This window comes from Felis catus, chromosome E2, assembly GCF_018350175.1.
Source record: "Felis catus isolate Fca126 chromosome E2, F.catus_Fca126_mat1.0, whole genome shotgun sequence".
NCBI lineage: Eukaryota > Metazoa > Chordata > Mammalia > Carnivora > Felidae > Felis > Felis catus.
The window spans coordinates 25294512-25315821 of NC_058382.1; the positions used below are offsets into that span (position 1 = coordinate 25294512).

General features: G+C 35.9%; 1 protein-coding gene across 3 annotated transcripts in view; it reads right to left on the reverse strand.

The window, feature by feature from the left end:
• Positions 1 to 221: 221 nt before the first annotated feature.
• Positions 222 to 21310, reverse strand: part of NETO2 (neuropilin and tolloid like 2) — a 58754-nt gene continuing 37665 nt past the window's right edge. For all 3 annotated transcript variants that reach the window (XM_023245021.2, XM_023245020.2, XM_023245022.2), the window contains 2 exons: positions 6585 to 6698; positions 222 to 4789 (listed from right to left, as the gene is read on the reverse strand). In XM_023245021.2, the coding sequence (XP_023100789.1) occupies positions 4209 to 4789; positions 6585 to 6698 (695 nt within the window). In that variant the 3' untranslated portion in view covers positions 222 to 4208. The remainder of the gene's footprint in view (positions 4790 to 6584; positions 6699 to 21310) is intronic.

Here is a 21310-nt window from a genome sequence, read left to right on the forward strand (position 1 = left end):
AATTAATTGCTTTAAAAAAACCAATTAGCTTTTTGGGCTTTTGTAGTCATTAAACCAATCACAGAAATATATGAAAAAGTTACTCAAAAAAATTCAGAATTTTTGTTATTAGTAGAGGTATATAAAACATGGAAAACTGATTTTGCAGGGACCTAAAAAGATATCTGAGGTCAACTTGTCATAATGGCTCAGAACTCAAATCATTCTACAAACTCAAGAGATAATAGCACATAAATCTTTAATTTCTGGAGTATACATTATTTCCTTTAGATTAAAAAAAATCACAAAAGCAAAACACTGAAGCTGTTTTTATCTAGTGCCAAGCCTATAAATTGTTAACATTGTTTATTAAGAATTCACAGTAATTGTCTTGCAGTTTGCAGATGCCAAGAAGTCATGGCAACAAAATTGTAGAATAGTGTTACATAGATTAAAAAAAGGTAAAATATAATGCTTTGAAAAAATTATAGAATAAATTACATTTTAAATCAGAGTGGTAGACAAGCTTACATGGAACATCTGGGCTGCTGTTTAGAACTGTTTGACCTTTAAAACTTCCAGCCAGCTAAAGCAGGGAAAAACAGCAAAGGCAAGGAAAGACCATGGGACTAGTTCTGAGATGTGGGTACTCTCTCCTCTTTTCTGGGCCTCAGAATTCTCATTAATAAAGCTGGAGCAGATCATCTTTCTTGGGATCTTAAAAAAACCCCAAACTAGATTCCTTCTAATCATGAACAACATAGCACACACCATTTTGTAAGAGGGCATAATCCCCTTTGAGAATCACTCCTGGAATCACAACTGACTTTTTTCCTATTCTGTTCTCCTCAGTTGACACACTCCTGAAGCCAGAAAGCATCCTGCTCATCTGACAATTGCACAACTATAAAAATGTTCAGAAGTAGACACTTAGGAGGTCCTTTTAATGCCTAATAATTGCATGAAACATGACAAAGACATAAAACCTGTCATCCAGAGTTAACAAAGCCTTTTTAATCTCTTTTGTGATGTGAAATGTGGAAAATCCTTTGCTTTTTGTTAAACCTTTAGGTTGAACATTTCCCCCCACAAAAGGTATATCACACTTCATTCATACATACTTTAGATGTTGGGATTCGTAGGTTTCCTGCAATTTCTGGGCACTTGAGGGTTGGTATCTTGTGCTAAACTCAGAATCACAGATGAAAGGTAACAACAGTATAGTAGAGGTGTCCTTAATGCTGCTCCTGAATTGAAGCTATTCTCCCCTCCAGATTTGTATTTTCCACTGTATGTTTTAACAACTGGCTACTACATTCTTTATGAAGGGTGTAATAACTTCCACAAGATGGCTGAAGTTCATCTCCATTACTAAAATTTATGGCTTTTACTTTAGTAAACAATTTGTCAAGTTTTCTCACTGACCTCAAAAATGATAGACTACATATGCAGCAATTAGCATTATGCTGGTAATAATGCCTAAAAATTAGTTCCATTCTCTTCCCTTCCTATAGTGTACTGCCAAAATAAATGTCTGACTAAAAAATAAATGAGGCCTAGTCCCCATCTATAGTTCAATGAAGGCATACAACACATGGCAGTTTAAGGCTGGCTTAGCTAATTTGATCATCTGGCTCTTCAGTTCTACCCCTGCAGACAGACTAACTCATCAGAAACCCCTGATCCTGGACCAAATTAAGAGGTGCCTTCACTACATAAAGATTTACTATTTAGACTTCTCTCTGCATTTTTTTTTCTTTCAATTCAGAGGAAATGTTGTTCTGTATAGAGACCCTCTCTTTCTTTAGTTGAAGAGAAAACTGCAAGTAAGTTTGGGTTGTCTACTGTGGAAAACAAAAACTATTTCTTTTGTTTCAGTAGCCAGAAAATTTAGAACAAACTCTGTTGTCCAAGATTTACTTGCTGAGTTGCCTGAAACTATGTACTTCTGTGCTCTTTTAATGTTAAATGTCTTCTTTAAAGGCTCTATTTTGTAGGCCTCTTCACGACCTTTTAAAAGAAAATAGGATACAAATTTTAAAAATAAAAATAAAAATATAGTTACAAGTGACTCTCATGAAGCATACTGTATTATTTTCTACTATAAGGTAGGTGTTAAAGATGAATTTAACAGCTATTTTTATAATGCAGGTGATTTTACACAGAAAATATGCTAGCTTTCCTTCATCATGAAGAATGAGATCACAGTTATTATTATACTAAATAATTACTATGCAGTTCAAATGTTAGCTGGCTACTAATACTAGAATGACTATTCAACATAGCTACTGAAAGAATTTCTATCTAATCTGGCTCTTGTTCATTAGTTCAATGAATACTACATTCATTAAGTCTTTCTACCTTCCCAAATTCTATTTTTAGAACAGGAAATTATGCTGACTTAAAAAACAAATCATAAATATACTATGTATAGGTTTTCGTATCTCCTGGATATTATATTTAAAAAAATAAAAAATGTGATATAAGAAACATGTTTGAAGGGGTATCATACATGTATAATATTTAAGGTCCCAGTTTTCACTTATCTGAGAAAATGCATGGATGTGATATCTTAAAAAATCAATGAAATTCCATGAAACTTCAATTTCTCATTTCACTAAGAATTTACTACAAAATATATCAAAAATGAGAATTTATCTCTTTTAAACGGCATGTCTGTATTAGTTATAATTTGATAAATGGTTCCTTTTCATATATTTTTTAAGATCCAAAATCTCAGTGTAATAACATGATTGAAGAATCATGTAACAATGTATATTTTAATATAAGATTTGTGTAGTGATTTGGAATAAATAACACACAGTGAAAAATTTATCATAAACTAAATGCAATAACAAAAAAAAAAAAACCAAAGCTATGTACACATTACCAAGGTCTTTACAATGAGTTATAACGTGGAGCTCCATCACAGCATACTTGTATACAAAGCCACTAATGTGAACACTGAAATAAATCTGTCATGTAGGTCTTTAATCTTGATTTAATAAAGTTTTGTACAGTATCAAATAATATCAAAAGTCTAAAAAAACACAATGAGTTTTTATATCATGTTTATAAATTATTGTTTATATACCATAAAAAACATAAGGTCAAAAGTGCAGTTTAAAAAAAAGTGGAAGTTGTTATTCTTGGTAAGAACTAGAAAAATGTACTATCCCAAGTACGAAGCCATCTGAGGGCTTTTACAGTTTCTTAGGAATTCTCCTTTTACTCTCACACAACCTTGGTTACCATACGCTATAAGATAAACCAATATAAAGGGAGCAAAATCATCTTCTTATAAAAATAACAGGGAACACAAATCTGGTGGTGAGAAATGCTGGAAATAAACATAATTACAGGCTTCTTCCAAAATGAATTAAATGACTTTGCTCACAGGAATGAATGGGCTATCACTGAATGTGACCAAATTTGGGAAATTTCAAAGGATTTTCAGAAATTTTAATCCTTAAGTTTTTAGTCATAACTGGCAAGGGTGCATACATCCTAGGATTATGCATTCTTTTAGTATAAGTAAGACAAGATAGGACCTAAAGGCGATAAATCATATCATTTACCATTCACAAAAAATAAAGACTAAAAATCCAGTAACTAAAAGGCAGCAGTATAGAAATTAGTCAAGAAACAGATGGGTGAAACAGAACTCCGGGTCTTAATTGGCACTTACCACAGTAACTAGTTATATTTTGACAAATTCTAGAACAAATGCCTGTATTGAAATATGTGTGGTATGATAACCACTTATATTTAGCAAGAAACCAAAATGGTAAAATCACAAACTTATAAAACAAATTAAATTTAGAGAAAAGAAAAACAAAAGGAATGTAAAGAAAAACCTTATTTTTAAACTTATTGTGGGATCACAATATTGACAAACTGTATCAATCAAGAGCAGTATTCCTGAAGCAGCCTGAGCCTGGCTCAGCAGAACTACTTCACTCTTTAAATGCTATTTAACTGGTACTTTGTTTATGTGACACCAAGCAATAAATGATTATTATTTTTTTCACTGAATGGAGTAAGTTCCTTGGTTGGCTTAACATATAGACTGCCTGAGATAATAAAAACTTCACCATTACAATAGATTAATGGGAAATGAAGGTCTTCCTAGTTTCGACAGGAGAAAAGGGTTGGCTGCTGGAGAGAATGGGTGCTCTGTAGGCTGCATACGTACATACTTGATAACTAATGTCCCCTTTTGTAGAAGATTAAAAATCGATGGATATGGATGCTTGTGCAGAATCATCTCGCCCCCTGACATAAATTTCACAAGGAATCTCCTCCATTACTCTGTCTTCTAGGGCCTGTTCAGGGCACTCATGTGCCTGTTTGAAAGTGTAGCTACTCTTTTTGAAGGTGCTATTAAATGTTTTCATTGGCTGTGGTTGTGCAAAATCATTTCGGAAAGGCAGTTCCATGGAACTCAGGTTGGTCCTGCTTTGTTTGACACTGGATGCTTGCGATCCGCAGTGATGGTCATGAATGCACCGGGAGGCGGTGGAGGAGCGCCGCATCTTCTGGTAGTTGTCCAGTTCTTCTGACAGGTCGGCTAGGTCTGCAGAAATCTCTTTGTCCCTTAGTGAAAACAGTTCATAATGAGGAGGATCAAACACTTCCTGAAATCCAGTTTTATTAAAAGCAGTTTTGCAAGCCATGACCTTTTTTCGAGGCTGTTTCACTTGTACTAAAATAGAAATAATGAGAAGGACCAAGACGATCCCTGATGTAATGCCAATAATTGTTCCATGAGTTTTAGTGATTTGTTCAAATAGTCCTGCTTTTTTCTTTTCTGCAGAAAGAGAAAGAGAAACAATGAGGCTTTCAAAATTCATTAATGAGCCCTGTCCCAAACTGGTAAGGTATTTTTAGGTAAAGCAGAACACGTGGGTCAAACAGACCACAGATGATGCCACCTAAAATTGGGTTTTTGAACAAATAAAACAATACCATTATGATTTCTGGTTAAATTAGCCAATCATAATATGGCTAGATAGATTACATAAAATTAAAAGGACTTGGTTGTTGCAAATTAAATTAAATACATGAACATAAAGAAAATGCCAGGGGCGCCTGGGTGGCTCAGTTGGTTAAGTGTCTGATTCTTGATTTTGGCTCAGGTCATGATCGCAGTTTGTGGGGTCCAGCCCCATGTTGGGCTCTGTGCTGACAGGAAGGAAGCTTGCTTGGGATTCTCTCTCTTTCTCTGTCCCCTCCCCTCCCCCAGCTCATGCACGCACATGTGCTCTCTCTCTCAAAATAAATAAACAAAAAAGGAAAATACCAAATACTCTTATTCTATCAAGTTTAGCTTTCTGTTCTATGGTATATCTTTTTTTTTTTTTTTTTTTTTTTTTTTAATGCTTACTTATTTTGAGAGGGAGAGAGTGTTCATGAGCAGAGGAGGGGTAGAGAGAGAGGAAGACAGAAAAACCCAAGCAGGCTCTGTACTCTCAGGGCAGAGCCCATCGTGGGGCTTGATCTCATGAACAAACCATGAGATCATGACCTATGCTGAAATCAAGAGCTGGATATTTAACTGACTGAGCCACCCGGGGCCCCCTATGGTATTTCTGACAAACTGCCATGTTGAGGTATATCCACAGTATCTCCACTAACCACCATCAGCAAGAGAGAACTAAAGTGATCAGGCTAACCCACTTAGGCATGTTATTATCACAATCTACATTTGAATGATTACCTTAAATTACTTCAAGTACTTAAGACAGCTGTATCAGATCACATTAACTTTTCACAGTAAGATATTTATTGAGCTTTTGGAGAATAAAAGGGAGGTAAACTTTAGGACTGAGACAGTGAGTTGATAATGTCTGTAGATATTCAACTATTACCACAAGTCACATTTACCTTAGATATACACTAGAAATAGAACATAGGAAATTTTATAAAATGAAAAAAAGCGGTTCTTACAAGTCTGTTTTTGCTTTTTAAATTTTTTTTTTTACATTGATTTATTTTTGAGAAACAGAGTGAGACAAAGTGTGAGCAGGGGAGGGGCAGAGAGAGAAGGAGACACAGAATCTGAAGCAGGCTCCAGGCTCTGAGCAAGCGGTCAGCACAGAGCCTGATGCGGGGCTCAAACTTACAAACTGTGAGATCATGACCTGAGCTGAAGTCGGACGCTCAACCGACTGAGCCACCCAGGCGCCCCTGTTTTTGCTGCTTTTTAAGACTGAATGCATCAATATTTATTAAACAGCATTTGTATATAATTTAAAAAATACTACTATTTTAGGTAACTTTATAAATTATTCTGAGAATAAGGTATCTTTACAATATGAATAAGAAAATAATGAAAGAAATATTAGAGCAGACTTTTGAACAACTTAAAAAACACAGTACATAAAAATGAATGCTTTTGTTGAGAATAAGTATTTTTCTTTACTTTCACCACATAACAGAGGTCTACACTCTATTTAAAACAAACATTTACATTTTATGTTTCCATTTCTGCCAAAGCAGCTATTGCTAAGTACAGTGGTAGAAAAGGGCATTTTAAGTCTTTCTTAATGAAGGGCAATGGTCACTTTTCTCTCAAAAAGGTTGGCCTTTGCCATTGCACTCACCTTTACAATGATTTTCATCCCAAGGGTATGCACAGTTCTGAACACCATTACAGACTAAAGAATTATTGATGCACATGTTGCTGTGGCAAAAGAAAGTGCTACCTGTGCAGGGAGCTGCAGGAAAGAAAAACAATTTGTTGCTAAGAACTCATTTTGGTTTATTTACACTTAAACTTGTTTCATGAATACACTCCTACTATATAAACAATAAGACAAAGGCCAATACTCTCTGATATGGTCTCACCTAAACTTTTACTTAAGGGTGCCCAAGTGTCATTAAAAAAAAAAATTTTTTTTTAACGTTTTATTTATTTTTGACAAAGAGAGAGAGAGAGACAGAGCATGAGCGGGTGAGGGTCAGAGAGAGGGAGACACAGAATCCGAAGCAGGCTCCAGGCTCTGAGCCGGCAGCACAGAGCCCGACGCGGGGCTCGAACTCACAGACCGAGAGATCATGACCTGAGCCGAAGTCGGACGCTTGACCGACTGAGCCACCCAGGCGCCCCCCCAAGTGTCATTTTTAATGTAATGAGAATATGAATATATTTGCCATGGTTCTCAAGGAAGGAGTACATAGCCTGGTAGCATTCCAAACTGTTAGAAGAAAATGTTGGTGAGGATGTGGAGACACTGGAACCCTTGGTGCATTGCTGAGGGAAATGTAAAATGGTACAGTTGCTGTGCAAATAGTATGGAGTTTCCTCAGAAATTTACACAGATTACCATGTGCTGCAGCAATTCTATTTCTAGGTACATATCTCAAACAACTAAAAGCAAAGATTCAAACACGTAATGTACAGCCATGTTCATGGCAGCATTATTGACAAGCACACAGCAGCATCATTCCACCAAAAGGTAGAAATAATCTGAATATCTGTTGATGGATGAATGGATAACCACAATGTGGTGTACACATATCTAATGAAATATTATTCAGTGTTAAAACTCAGAAGGAAATTCTGGCAAATGCTACAACATAGATAAATCTTGACATTCATTATGCTTGAAGGAAGCTAGACACAAAAGAACAAATATTGTAGGATTCCGGGTATATACATGGTACCTGGAGCAGTCAACTCATTGACAGAAAAAAAGCGCAATAGCTACCAGAACCTGGAGGAAGAGGGAAATGGGGAGTGTTTAATGGGAGAGTTTCAGTTGGGAATGATAAAAAAGTTCTGGAGATGGATGGTGGGGATGGTTGCAGAAAAATGTGAATGTACCTAATGCCACCAAACTATATACTCAAAAATGGTTAAAATGGTGAATTTTATGTTATATACATTTTACCACACAAAAAAATAACTCTTTAGAATTTTAACATTAAAATTTTTTAAAACAACAAAGATTTTGGAACATATACCATGTAATTTTGTATTTTGTATAAACTGTTCTTTCAGCCTGAAATGTCTCCTTCCTCCTTTCCCTTCCTGGTGACCATCTACTCATCTTTCAAGATCATCCAAAATGTTGCCTTGTCTGTGAAGATTCCCTCAATTCTCCTAGGCAGCTAGGGACCCCTGTGTTCCGGTCATACTGTACATGTGCTTCCATCTAACACTTCTCCTTGTTTGTGTAAAAATTTGTTACACTAGATTATGACTCAGTGTGTTTACTTTAGTTAGGAAATAAAGTCTTAGATCAGAGACAAAAGTACCAGCATAGTAATAACGTGTATTTCAGTGTAAAGACACACACACACACAAATCTGAAAGTCAAGAAGGATAGCTTATTTTTTCTTCCACTCAAAAAGACTGCAGAATTATGACAGAAGCTCCTAAAAATCAACTAACCATTTTGATTTCCAAAAATATACTCAAACACAATGTATTTCCTGTCTAAAAAATTCTACATTTATTTTGAGAAGATACATGTCACATCAAGGGAGGAAAACTGAGTACCACTCTCTATTATACTGACAGGCTTCAAATATTTTTTTTATTTTATTTTTTATTATATGAAATTTATTGTCAAATTAGTTTTCATACAACACCCAGTACTCATCCCAAAAGATGCCCTCTTCAATGCCCATCACCTCCCCTCCCCTCCCTCCCACCCCCCATCAACCCTCAGTTTATTCTCAGTTTTTAAGAGTCTCTTATGCTTTGGCTCTCTCTCCCACTCTAACCTCTTTTTTTTTCCCTCCCCTCCCCCATGGGTTTCTGTTAAGTTTCTCAGGATCCACGTAAGAGTGAAAATATTTTTTATATTTTCTTTTTAAAAGTTTCTTTTCAAGGTGTGCCTGAGTGGCTCAGTTGGTTAAGCACCTGACTCTTGATTTTGGCTCAGGTCATGATCTCACAGTTCGTGGGCTCTGGGCTGACAGTGAGGAGCCTGCTTGGGATTCTCTTGCTCTTTTTCTGCCCCTCCCATCTCACGTGTGAGCACACATGCTTTCTCTCTCTGAAAATACATCAATATTAAAAAAAAAGTTTCTTTTCAAGATGAAAAGAAATATCTAAAATTTTATGAGATTAATAACTGAATTTCTTCCCTAAAAGTATCTTTTTAAAAATAAATATACAATGAACCTTATTAAAACAATAATGAAGTTAGTATTTCTTTCCCTCTAAAGAGAAGGCCCTATCTTTAGGTTACAATCATAGGAAGCTTTGGAATACCTAACCACATTGTCCAATTGCATCATCAGTAATAAAACTGACAGTCTGATAAAAAACAAACAAACAAAAAACCAACACACACATAGAAAACAAAAACCTGACAGTTTGGTATCCACCTGCCTGACCCCTTTGTCTATTTCTCAGTTTGGCTCTGAAAATGGACTATAGAAACAGGTATTTACTGGGTCCCCAGGAAACCCTAAAACATCATCTGATATCTATCAAATATTTATTAGACTTATAATGTAGGTCAATAGACAACATCCATTGCATCACTAATCATTAGGGAAATGCAAATCAAAACCACAATGAGATATCACTTCACACCTGTCAGAATGGCTGTCGTGAAAAAGACAAATAAGTGTCAGTGGAGATGTGGAAAAAAGGGAACCTTCATGCACTGTTGGTGAGAATGTATATTGGTGCAGCCCCTGCACCAGTATAAAGTTTCTCCAAACAGTATAAAGGTCCCTCAAAAAGTTAAAAATAGAATTACCATATAATCCAGCAATTCCACTTTTGGGTATATATCTGAAGAAAATCAAAATACTAATTCAAAAAGATGTATGCACCCCTCTGTTCATTACATCATTATTTATAATAGCTAAGATATATAAGCAACCTAAGTGCCCATCCATGGATGAATCAATAAAAATGTGTGTGTGTATATGTGTACACACACACATACATACAATGGAGTATTACTGAACCATAAAAAGGAATGAAATCTTGTCATGTGTAACAACACGGATGGACCTAAAGGGTATTATGCTAAGTGAAATAAGTCAGAGAAAAACAAATACTGATGATTTCATTTATACGTGGAATCTAAAAAAACAAATGTACAAACAAAACAGAAAGACTCAGAAACAGAACTAATGGTTGCCAGAAGGAAGTAGGGGTGCGGGGGTGAGATAGGATGAAATAGGGGAAGGGGATTAAGAGGAACAGTCTTCAAGTTATAAAACAAGTAAGTCATGGGAATATAATGTACAGCTTAGGGAATACAGTCAATAATATTATAACAATTTTGTATGTGACAGATGGAACCTAGACTTATGGTGGTGATCATTTCATAATGTATGTAAATATCAAATCACTGAATAGAATATCATCCACTGAATGTCAATTATTCTTCAATTAAAATAACATCCAAAATTGCTTTGCTATTAGAGAGCAAATATAAGCTCTCTTTTTTTAAAAGACTATTTATTTATTTATTGAGATAGAGGGGAGGGCGGGGAGGGCAGAGAGAGAGAGAGAGAGAGAGAGAGAGAGAGAGAGAGACAGACAGAGACAGAGACAGAGAGAGATAGAGGAAGAATCCCAAGCAGGCCCTGCACTGTCAGTGCAGAGCACAACCCAGGGCTCGATCTCACAAATGTGAGATCATGACCCGAGTCAAAATCAAGAGTCAGATGCCTTACCAACTGAGTCACTCAGGCACCCCTAAAATATCTTTTTAAGGAAGAATCCCCCAAAAGTAATATTCACCCAAGTTCTAGTTCAGCAGGCTTATCTATAGTTAATCATTATGAACTAGGATTTATCTTTCCTCCCTCCCTACTATAAATTAAACGGAATGTAGGCATGACGTTTATATACAGTTAATTATTCAATGCACTAAACTTTTAGGCTTGCTTATTTGCTGGGTACTTACCCACTCCAGTTTAAGTATAATAACCCTTAGGTGGCTCTGATAACTAAAGAATCTAAAATAGCTAAGAACTGTGAATAGCTTGGGAAATCATGCTATGAAGCAGAGAATGGAAAAAAAATGGATTAGTAATTAAGAAAAATTGTTTCTGTTATTAGTTAACCTGTCTACTTTGAGATTTTAACTAACTCCTTGGGTCGCTGTTTCCTCTTTTTATTTATTTATTTTTTTAATTTTTTTTTTTCAACGTTTATTTATTTTTGGGACAGAGAGAGACAGAGCATGAACGGGGGAGGGGCAGAGAGAGAGGGAGACACAGAATCGGAAACAGGCTCCAGGCTCTGAGCCATCAGCCCAGAGCCCGACGCGGGGCTCGAACTCACGGACCGCGAGATCATGACCTGGCTGAAGTCGGAGGCTTAACCGACTGCGCCACCCAGGCGCCCCTGTTTCCTCTTTTTAAATGAATGGGATAGACTGTTATCTCAGACTTCTGGTTCTAAAATCAATGAGACTATGAAATTATAGTGGTTTCAATCATGTGGATAATTCTATTCTTAGAAGTATCATGTATATAACAAGTAATTTACTCAGAGACTGAACCCATCACATGTATCATTTAAACTATTAAGTAATATTTTATGATTCTTAAAAAAATGTTTGATGGTTTCAAAACTTACATATGAGTTACATGAATAAGCCATTAGGTTGAGGGCAGAAAAGCCAAAGAAAACATATGATGATGGGGTGCTTGGGTGGCTCAGTCAGGTAAGTGTTGGGCCCTTGAGTTTGGCTCAGGTCATGATCTCATGGTTTGTGGGATCGAGCCCCACTTTGGGCTCTGAACTGACAATGCAGAACCTGCTTGGGATTCTCTCCTCTGCCCCTCCTCTGCTTGCGTGCTCTCTCTCTTAAAATGAATAAATTGAAAAAAACCCAGTATGGTGGTATTTTATTTAAGTACAAACTTAGCTGGTAACCCACTTCAGTTGTGTCATGTATATTATAAAATTATATTACACCCATGTGTGCAGTTTAACATAACAAATGACCTAGAGAACACACAGTATTTTTGAATTTCTCACTTCTAAAAACTGGAGTTTTCTGGCTTTTTGTTTATGTATCATACCACAATCCTAATACATACTATATCATATTACCTGCTGACCTCTAATTTTACCTATCTTATCCAACTCACAAATGAGAATACAGGGAACAGAAGCTATTTTCAAGACAAGCTGAGTGAGGTTGTAAGTACTGTGGCTTCTAGGCATGCTGATTTTGAGTCAAACTATCATTAGCTCTTTAAGTTTATCCATAGAACATTGTGTGACCACATTTGGATTCTCTTTATGGTTCAAAAGTGGCAAAAAAAAAAGACAGGTTTTCTGCTCAGAGTTTCTCACTGACTAAACAGTAAGTAGAAAACACCCTCATGAGGTTTTTATTTTATAGAATTCTTTACAATTGCTCCCCACATGATTTAAAGCAATTAGAAAGCAGCAGTGATATCAGGTTTTGTTTTGTAGAAATACATTATATTCATAATTACAGATGTATTAAGCTCTATGGATTTTCAGTGGGTAAGCATAGCTGTTTATGATGAGAATCAAAGTATCAGTTACTGACCTGGGATGCTAACGACATGCTTCAATTAAAAACTATAAAAAATGGCTGAATTATAGCAATTTATAAGTAAAGGGCAAAGAGAATAGCAAAAATAGTGCCAGTTATGAACTATTTTCTACTTCTAGCCTGAGGACTTTCTCTTTTCCCTTTTACTCACTACTGGATCATGGCATGAGAAAGAAGAAGGGTTATGGTTTCAGCCCCCCTTCCCTTCCCATGAGATGTGGCAATGATGCTGAAAGATGGTCTGTCCTTCAACTAGGCCCGCAGGGACCTATAGGCAGTATGTCACTGAAAATCACATTATGGATTTATTTTGACAAAAATAACTTCTGTTGCTTTCATGGTTGTAGTCCTAAAATTATCTTCCTAAAACCATATCCTGTCTGAAAGAGTGAGGTGTATATTAGTATTCAGTGCTTGTGAAGAGGTCAAACATATTGACTGACTGTTATTCTGTATCTTTCACTTTAGCCAAGTTATATTATTTTAGTCATATCTGTAATCCACAATGGGTAGGTATGAAGTGAATATCTCATGCAGATTTAGTCCATTTATGTAAACCTTTTCTGAAATATTGATTGTTTTCATGGATGGATTCATAACAGTTACAAATTATTAACAGTTTAGAGAAAAACAAAAAAGTTTAACAATTTGAATGATGAACATATAAAAATGTATGGTTTGGAGCTCTCTAATGTGATTAAAAGGAGATTTCCTGGGCACCTGGGTGGCTCAGTTGGTTAAGCATTTGACTCTTGATTTCGGCTCAGGTCATCACCTCACGGTTCATGGGTTCAAGCTCCATGTCAGGCTCCAAGCTGACAACATGGAGCTTGCTTAGGATTCTCTCCCTGTCCTTTCTCTCTACCCCTCCCCCACTCCCTCCCTCCCTCCCTCTCTCAAAATAAATAAACATTAAATAAAAAAAGGAGATTTCCAAACCAGGACTTTTGTTTTAGAAAACTTATAAAATCCTTTACTTTGATCACATACATATGACATTTGTTTTTTGGAGGGGTGGTTTTCTTGTTCTTCATGGATAATAAAGCTAAATTTAGGATATGGAGCTAAGTCTATTGCAACCTTTAACTTAGTTTTATATTTAATTATTGTAAAGACATCACTTGAGGGAGGCTTTTCACCTGTTTACTTATCAGATTTGTACTGATGGAGACATCACTAGTGCAGATACAGAAATACCTTAACTAAAACACATCAGAGAATAATTTTGCATTTAAGATTTAGACCAGTGTTACCCAAAATAACATAAGGCAAAATAAGGCAAAATATGAACAAGTAGCCACAATAAAAAAGATATTTAGAAAGAAACAAATGGAATTAATTTCACTAGTAGCTTATTTAACCCCATATATCTTTGCAGAAAAGAGAAATATAGAAGGACTAAGGCTGCTACCTTTAGAAGGGTCTGTGTGCAAGTTTGGCCCTTAGTTTTGGCAACTGAGAACTTGACTTTCCTCCATTCCCTGACTGGTAAGGTTCATGGTGCCTAGAGTTGGTGTGAACAACATCATTTATGCCATATACCTTCTTTCCTTTAGTGAGTCTACAATTTTGGTACAGGCAAGGCAGATAGATGGTGCCTATGTGCCTAGCCCCCAACAAAAACTTGGGTGCTGAGCTCTAAGTGGGTTCTCTGGGCAGAAACATACATGTTACTGCATTTTTTGTTGCTTAAGAAATGCACATGCTTAGTGTGCCCTTCATGGGAGGGAGAGAGGATAAGGAAGTCTGTGAAAGGATTTCTCCAGACTCAGACAGTATTTTTCCTTTGTTGATCCTATATCCTTTCACTGTAATAAATTTTAGCTGTGAGTATTCAAATGTATGCTGAGTCCTGTGAGTCCTTCTAGCAAATCACCTACCATGTGGGTGGTGTTAGGGAGCCCTGAAACAATATCCAAAATATTCTCATTTAACACGTATATAAAATATAAGGAGATATTTTACATTATTTCTCATCAAGTCTTTGAAATTCAGAATAAATCTTCATAATTATAGCACATTTCAATTTAGATGGGCCACATTATGAGTGCTCAATAGCTACATGTGGCTGATGGGTACTGTTGGAAAACACAGGTACAAGATGTTGGGAATAAATAAGACGAGGAGAAAGGAAAACGGCTGAAAGGCTTTCTTGCTAACTTTAACTGTATCTTTGTATCAAGCACTGCTTTGTAGTCACTTGAAATAGTGAAGCAGCCTTTACATAGCTGTTTTTTTCAAGTTTGAAAAGTTGATAAAAATTTTCTGGACACAGTTGATATCCATCAATAGGGCAACAAGCAGCAGCAGCAGTATACTCCATGCAAGTATTACTGCTGAGCTCAACATTTCCCACTAATTGAGAAACTCACTAAATCCAAAATAACTCAAAGCTTTTTCCCTTCATCTGTCCAATTTTCACTGTCTAAGTCAATCAGACCCTAACTGTAGGTATCTTTGACTCATTTTGATCAGTCCCCAAATCTTGTGTATTCTACCTCCACAACTCTTCTTTCTTCTGTCACTGCTCTGGTTCAGACCTTCCTGGTCTCCCCCTCTGACTATATGGAAGTTAGCCTCCTATGACCTCCACGCCCCAATTAAAGCACAGCTCTGATTACATCATCTTATAGTACAAGACCCTTCAAAACTCCCCAGAGCTTATAACATGAATTCTAATTTTATTTTATTTTATTCTAGAGAGTGTGTATTCACGCACACACAAGCTGGGGAGACAGGCAAAGGGAGGGAGGAAGGGGGAGAGAGAGAATGAATGAAATCTTAGCAGACTCTATGCTCAGTGTAGAGCCCAACACAAAGCTCAATCCCACGACCCTGGGATCTTGACCTCAGCAGAAATTAAGAGGCGGACGCTCAACAGACTGAGCTACATCATGAACTCTAGTTTTTGTCTTCCTAAAAAAAAATTTTTTTAAGTTCATTTTTTCATTTTGAAATAAAGAGCATGAGTAGAGGAGGGGCAGAGAGAGGGAAGGAGAGAATCCTAAGCAGGCTCCACACTGTCAGCACAGAGCCCGATGTGGGGCTTGATGCCACAAACCATGAGATCATGACCTGAGCCAAAACCAAGAGTCAGGTGCTCAACTGCCTGGGCTACTCAGGTGCCCCTACTTTTACCCTTTAATTTAAAGGCTTTCTAACTCTAGCTAGGCTCCATGCCCAGTGCGGAGCCTAAAGCAAGGACTGAACTCATGGCCTGGAGATCAAGACCTGAGCTGAGAGCAAGAGTCGGACGCTCAACCAACTGAGCCCACCCAGGCAACCCTAATCTACCTTTTTTTTTTTCTGTTTTTAATTTTCTTTAAGTTTATTTCTTTGTTTTGAGATAGAGTGAGAAAAAGCAAGAGCACAAGTAAGGTAGGGACAGAAATCAAGTTGATGCTCAACTGACTGAGCTATACAGGTGCTCCATGAGCTCTAATTTTAGCCTTCATAAAAAAATTTTTTTTAAGTTTATTTATTAATTTTGAAAGAGAGAGCATGAGCAGGGGAGGGGCAGAGAAAGAAGGAAAGAGAATCCCAAGAAGGCTCCACACTGACAGTGCAGAGCCCAGTATGGGGCTCAAACTCATGAACTGTGATATCATGACCTGAGCCAAGATCAAGAGTCAAATGCTTAACTGAATGGGCCACCCAGGTGCCCCTCTAATCTACCTTTTGCCTCATTTTTCTCTCTTCTTTCTTCTACTACTTCTTGTGGTCCAAATTGGCTCCATGCTTTTGCTCATTCTGTGGCCTCTGTTTGGAATAGCAACCTCAATTATCCAACATTTCTACCTTCTAAAATCTCAAGGATAAACTCCAAGGTCCTACCTTCAAGGACTACTTGCTCCATAATCAATGCTGTCTGCTAGAAGTAACCTGGATATTTAATCAGGAAGCACTTTGTTTTCTGTCTCAAACAGTCATTGTCATAGTCAATCCTGTAACTGCCTCATCTGCATCTATGTCACCTCACCTAAGTGACTATAATAAGATCCTTTAGAGCAGGGAATGTTTCATCCATTTCTGTATCTTCATAGCAAATAGCATCTTGTATGATAAATGTTAAATAAATGAATGGAAGGCAGGTAGGGAGGCTGGTTGGCTAAATTGGCTTCATAACCCAACTGCCCATCTGGCAATTCATCAAGTCTTGTAAAATTACAGACAGAAGAGTTCAGCTATAATAAAGCTTGTGTAGGTCACATACAATCATGATATTAATATAGAATCCGTGGAACAATATTTTGAAATTATAAGTAAAGGGAAAAAGTACTAATTCCTAAATTTCTGAAGGAAAATATCTGATAGTATCTTACTCTTACACCTTTATATTTACAAATTTTGACTTGCAAAAATCATATAGTTTACCATTTTACTCTATTCACTTAGGATATAAAGGCGAAAATATTTCCTTCTCTTACGAGGACAATATATACCAGTTATTTAAAAAATATATATGATGTGAACATACACACTAAACTATCTTGGGGCAGTCTGGATAAATCTTTAAATGGTGATTTTCTTCATACAGAGGTGACTGTGAGGAAAGGGATTAGTCAGAGAGGCTAATCAGCTCTCTTCAAATGTAGATTAAAGTTAAAGGCCACTTAAAACCAAGCCAAAAAACATGAAGGTATTTTTGAAATCAGTTAAAAAAAACTTTTTTAATGTTTACTTTTGAGAGAGAGAGAGAGCAAGAGTGAGCGGGGAGGGGCAGAAGGAGAAAGAAGGAGACACAGAATCTGAAGCAGGCTCCAGGTTCTGAGCTGTCAGCACAGAACCTGATGTGGGATTCGAACTCACAAGCCATGAGATCATGACCTGAGGTAAAGCCAGATGCTTAACCAACTGAGCCACCTAGGCACCCCTTGAAGACAGTTTTCTTTTTTAAATCAAAGGTGATGTAATATGATTTACACTTATAATAAGCAAAATCAAAATAATTATCAAAAGTACTGACAAGTCACTTGGACTTTTACAGGAGATAGAAAGGCAATAGAACCAATTTTTCCTTGGGATTTGTTCATGTGAATTATCAGGAATTTAAGGGAAGAATCCTAAAATCTGTCCTCAGAGTTCTTCCACTTTTAAACTGGATTAGTATCTACAGTGAGCTACAACATCCTTTAAGATGAAAAAAATTCTCACATGCTCACAAATTAGTAAAGATGACTTTTAAAGACTTAACTAAGATAAAGAGAAAACCCCATTATAACTACAAAGAAAATTTCTGAATATACACAAAAGTAAATTCAACTGTGTTGCCACAAAAAATCAATTAACCACAAAAGGAGGTTGTAATGAAGAAAATGAGGGAGAAAAAGCTTTAAGACATTTAGAAAACAAATAGCAAAAGTGTAGAAGTTCTTCCACCTTAGTAATTACTGTTAATGTAAATGAGTTAAACCCTCTATTCAAACAGCAGAGATTGGCAGAATAGATAACAACCCCCCCCCTAGATCCAACTATATACTGTTCTACAAAAGACTCACTTTAGATTTAAAGATACAAATTGGTTGAAAATAAAAAAAAAATGGGGAAAGATATTCCATGCAAACAGTTAACCAAAGAGAGCTGGGGTGGCTATACAAATATCAGACAAAAGTAGACTTTAATGTCAGGGTATTGACTGTTGCAAATGATAAAAAGGGACAATGTAGATTGGTAAAAGGGATTCATCAAGAAAATACAATTATAAAAATATATAAATAAATAAAATATCAGAGCCCTAAATTATAAGAAGGAAACACTATCAGAATTTTAAGGGAGAATTAGATATTCTACAATAATGGCTGGAAACTTCAATATCCCACTTTTAGTAATGGATACAACAACCAAACAGAAGATAAATAACCAAATGAAAGAATAACACTATAAGTCAACTGGAGGACCTAATAGATATATAAAGAAAATTCCACCTAGCAACAGCAAAATATACATTTTTCTCATGTATAAGGAATTTTGTCCAGAATGGACCATATGTTAGGCCAGCCATATACACACAAAAATCTTAAAAGACTGATATCATACAAAGTTTCTTTTCCAATCACAATGAAGTAAAACTAGGTATCAGTCACAAAATAAAAACTAGAAAATTTGTAAATATGTGGGAGTTAAACTACACCCTCTTAACCAACTGGTCAAAGAAGAAATTACAAGGGGAAATTAGATAATACCTGAGACCAAAGAAAATGAAAACACAACATACCAAAACTTATGAGAAGCAATGAAATAGTGCTAAGGAAGAAATTTATAGCTATAAATGCCTACATTAAAAAAGGAGAAAGATCTGGAACCATTAACCTTAAGGAGCCAGAAAAGGAAGAGCAAACTAAACTCAAAGTTCTATGCCTTTGTCAGTAGTACTGAAATTATAAAGAGAGAGAATAGAAAAACTAAAGAAAAAACCAAAAAATGGTTCTTTGACAAGATCAACAAAATTGGCAAACTTTAGTTACAATGATTAAGGAAAAAAAGAAACAGAGATAAAATGACTCAAATTACTAAAATCAGAAATGCAAGTGGAGACATTATTACAGATCTTATAGATATAAAAAGGATTAGAAGAGAATACTAACAACAATTCTACACCAATAAACTACTAATCTAGACGAAATAGACAAATTCCTAGAAACATACATTCTACCAAAATTGAATAAAAACCAAACAGGAAATCTGAACAGATCTCTAACTAGCAAGAATATTGAATCAGTAATCAAACTATTTCCCAACAAAGAAAAGCCCTGCACTGGATGGCCTCACTGATGAATTCTACCAAATGTTTACAGAATGTCAATTCTCAAACTCTTTCAAAAAGCTGAAGAGAAAGGATCACTTCTTACTTATTCTATGGATCAGCATAACCCTGATACCACAGCCAGACAAAGATACTACAAGAAATTAAACTACAGACCAATACCTCTTTATGCATATTGATGCAAAAATTCTCAACAAAATACTAGCACTGAATTCAACAACATATTAAAAGGATTATACACCATGACCAAGTGGGACTTATTCCTGGAACACAAAAACAGTTCCACATACAAAAATCAATGTAACACCCCACATTAACAGAATGAAGAGGGAAAAAATGACATGATCATCTCAACTGAATCAGAAAAAGCATTTGACAAAATTTCATGATGAAAACACTTAATAAACTAGGGCCAGAAGAAAATTTCCTCAATGTGATAAAGGCCATATATGAAAACCCCACAGCTAACACCATACTCAATGGTGAAAGGTTGAAAGCTTTTCTCTTAAGATCAGAAACAAGACAAGGATGTCTCCTTTCACTTCTATTCAACATAGTACTAGACGTTCTAGCGAGAGCAATTAGGCGAGAAAAGGCAATAAAAAGCATCCGAATGGGACAGGAAAATGTAAAATTATCTGTTTGCAGATAACATGATCTTATATGTAGAAAACCCTAACAAGATTACACACAGACACACACAGAGCTAATCCAGTAAAGTTGTAGGATACAAAAAACAGCATACAAAAGACAAAAGTAAGGAGCATTTCTACACACTAACAATGAAAAACTGGAAAAGAAAATAATTCCTTTATAACAGCATTAAACAAAAAAATTCTTAGGAATAAATGTAACCAAGGAGATGCAAGACCTGTATACTAAAGAGTACAAAGCACTGTTGAAAGAAATTAAAGACAACAAATAAATGGGAAGACATCTTGGGTTCATGGACTGAAGACTTAATATTAAGATGACAATACTACTCAAAAGCAATCCACAGATTCATTATGATTTCTATTAAAAAACAAAAAAACAAAAGTGTTTTCTGAATGTTTTCTTTAAGAGAAGGAAAGAGCTTCTTGGAAATATGGTTGGTTCTAGGGCTGGACCAGGGAAAACACAGTTGAGCCTGGGCCATCTTGTGGTAACAGAAAGTAAGAAAGTGATTTTTTTTTTTAAAGGCACATCAAAAGGATAAAGGAGACAACTTGAAGGAGCTCCCAGTGGCCAAAGCTGGGATTCTGAGCAACAAAATAATGTTAGTACTATAATAATTATATATCATATATAATTATATATATAATAATGGCATAAAATAAAAATCCATAAACTCATACTGATATAAATAACTGAATAGATAAATGAGGGGGAAAAAACAGCTCTTTCTCACAGTTTAATTACAATTAATAAGGGTAGAAGGAATAATGGAAACAGAAAACTCCCATTAGGTAAACACTACAGGAATACCTATTACATGAGAAACTAACAACAGTGAGCAAAAGGATATTACATAGTCTCAAAGAGAATTATTAATTAAGATGAAAAAATTAGTAACTTTATAGTGGAGGAACCTGACAGCACGTTAAGCAAGTGACTGAAGTTAATGTCAGACAAATCCACATTATGTACCCCTGCCTCACTGGTGTGATACACTGAGAAAGATATAATGTGATTTCTGGGGTACTGACAGAAATACGTAATTTCAAATGAATCCATGAGAAAACATCAGACAAACCTACACTGACAATCGACTAAATAAATGGCCAATGCCCTTCAAAAGTATTAAGGTCATTAAAGACTGAGGAACTGTCACAGATGGAGGACACTAAAGGACAGATGAAAGTAAATGCGATGTGGACATTAATGGGAAAACTAGTGACATGTAGATAAGGTCTATATACTGGTCAATAATACTGAGTCAGTGTTATTTTTCAGTTTTACTACATTATTAGGGGAACCTGAGTGAAAGGCATATGAAAACTCTACTATTTTCATAACGTTCTATATGCTTAAAATTATTTAAAAATAAAAAGTTAGAAAAAAACAGCCT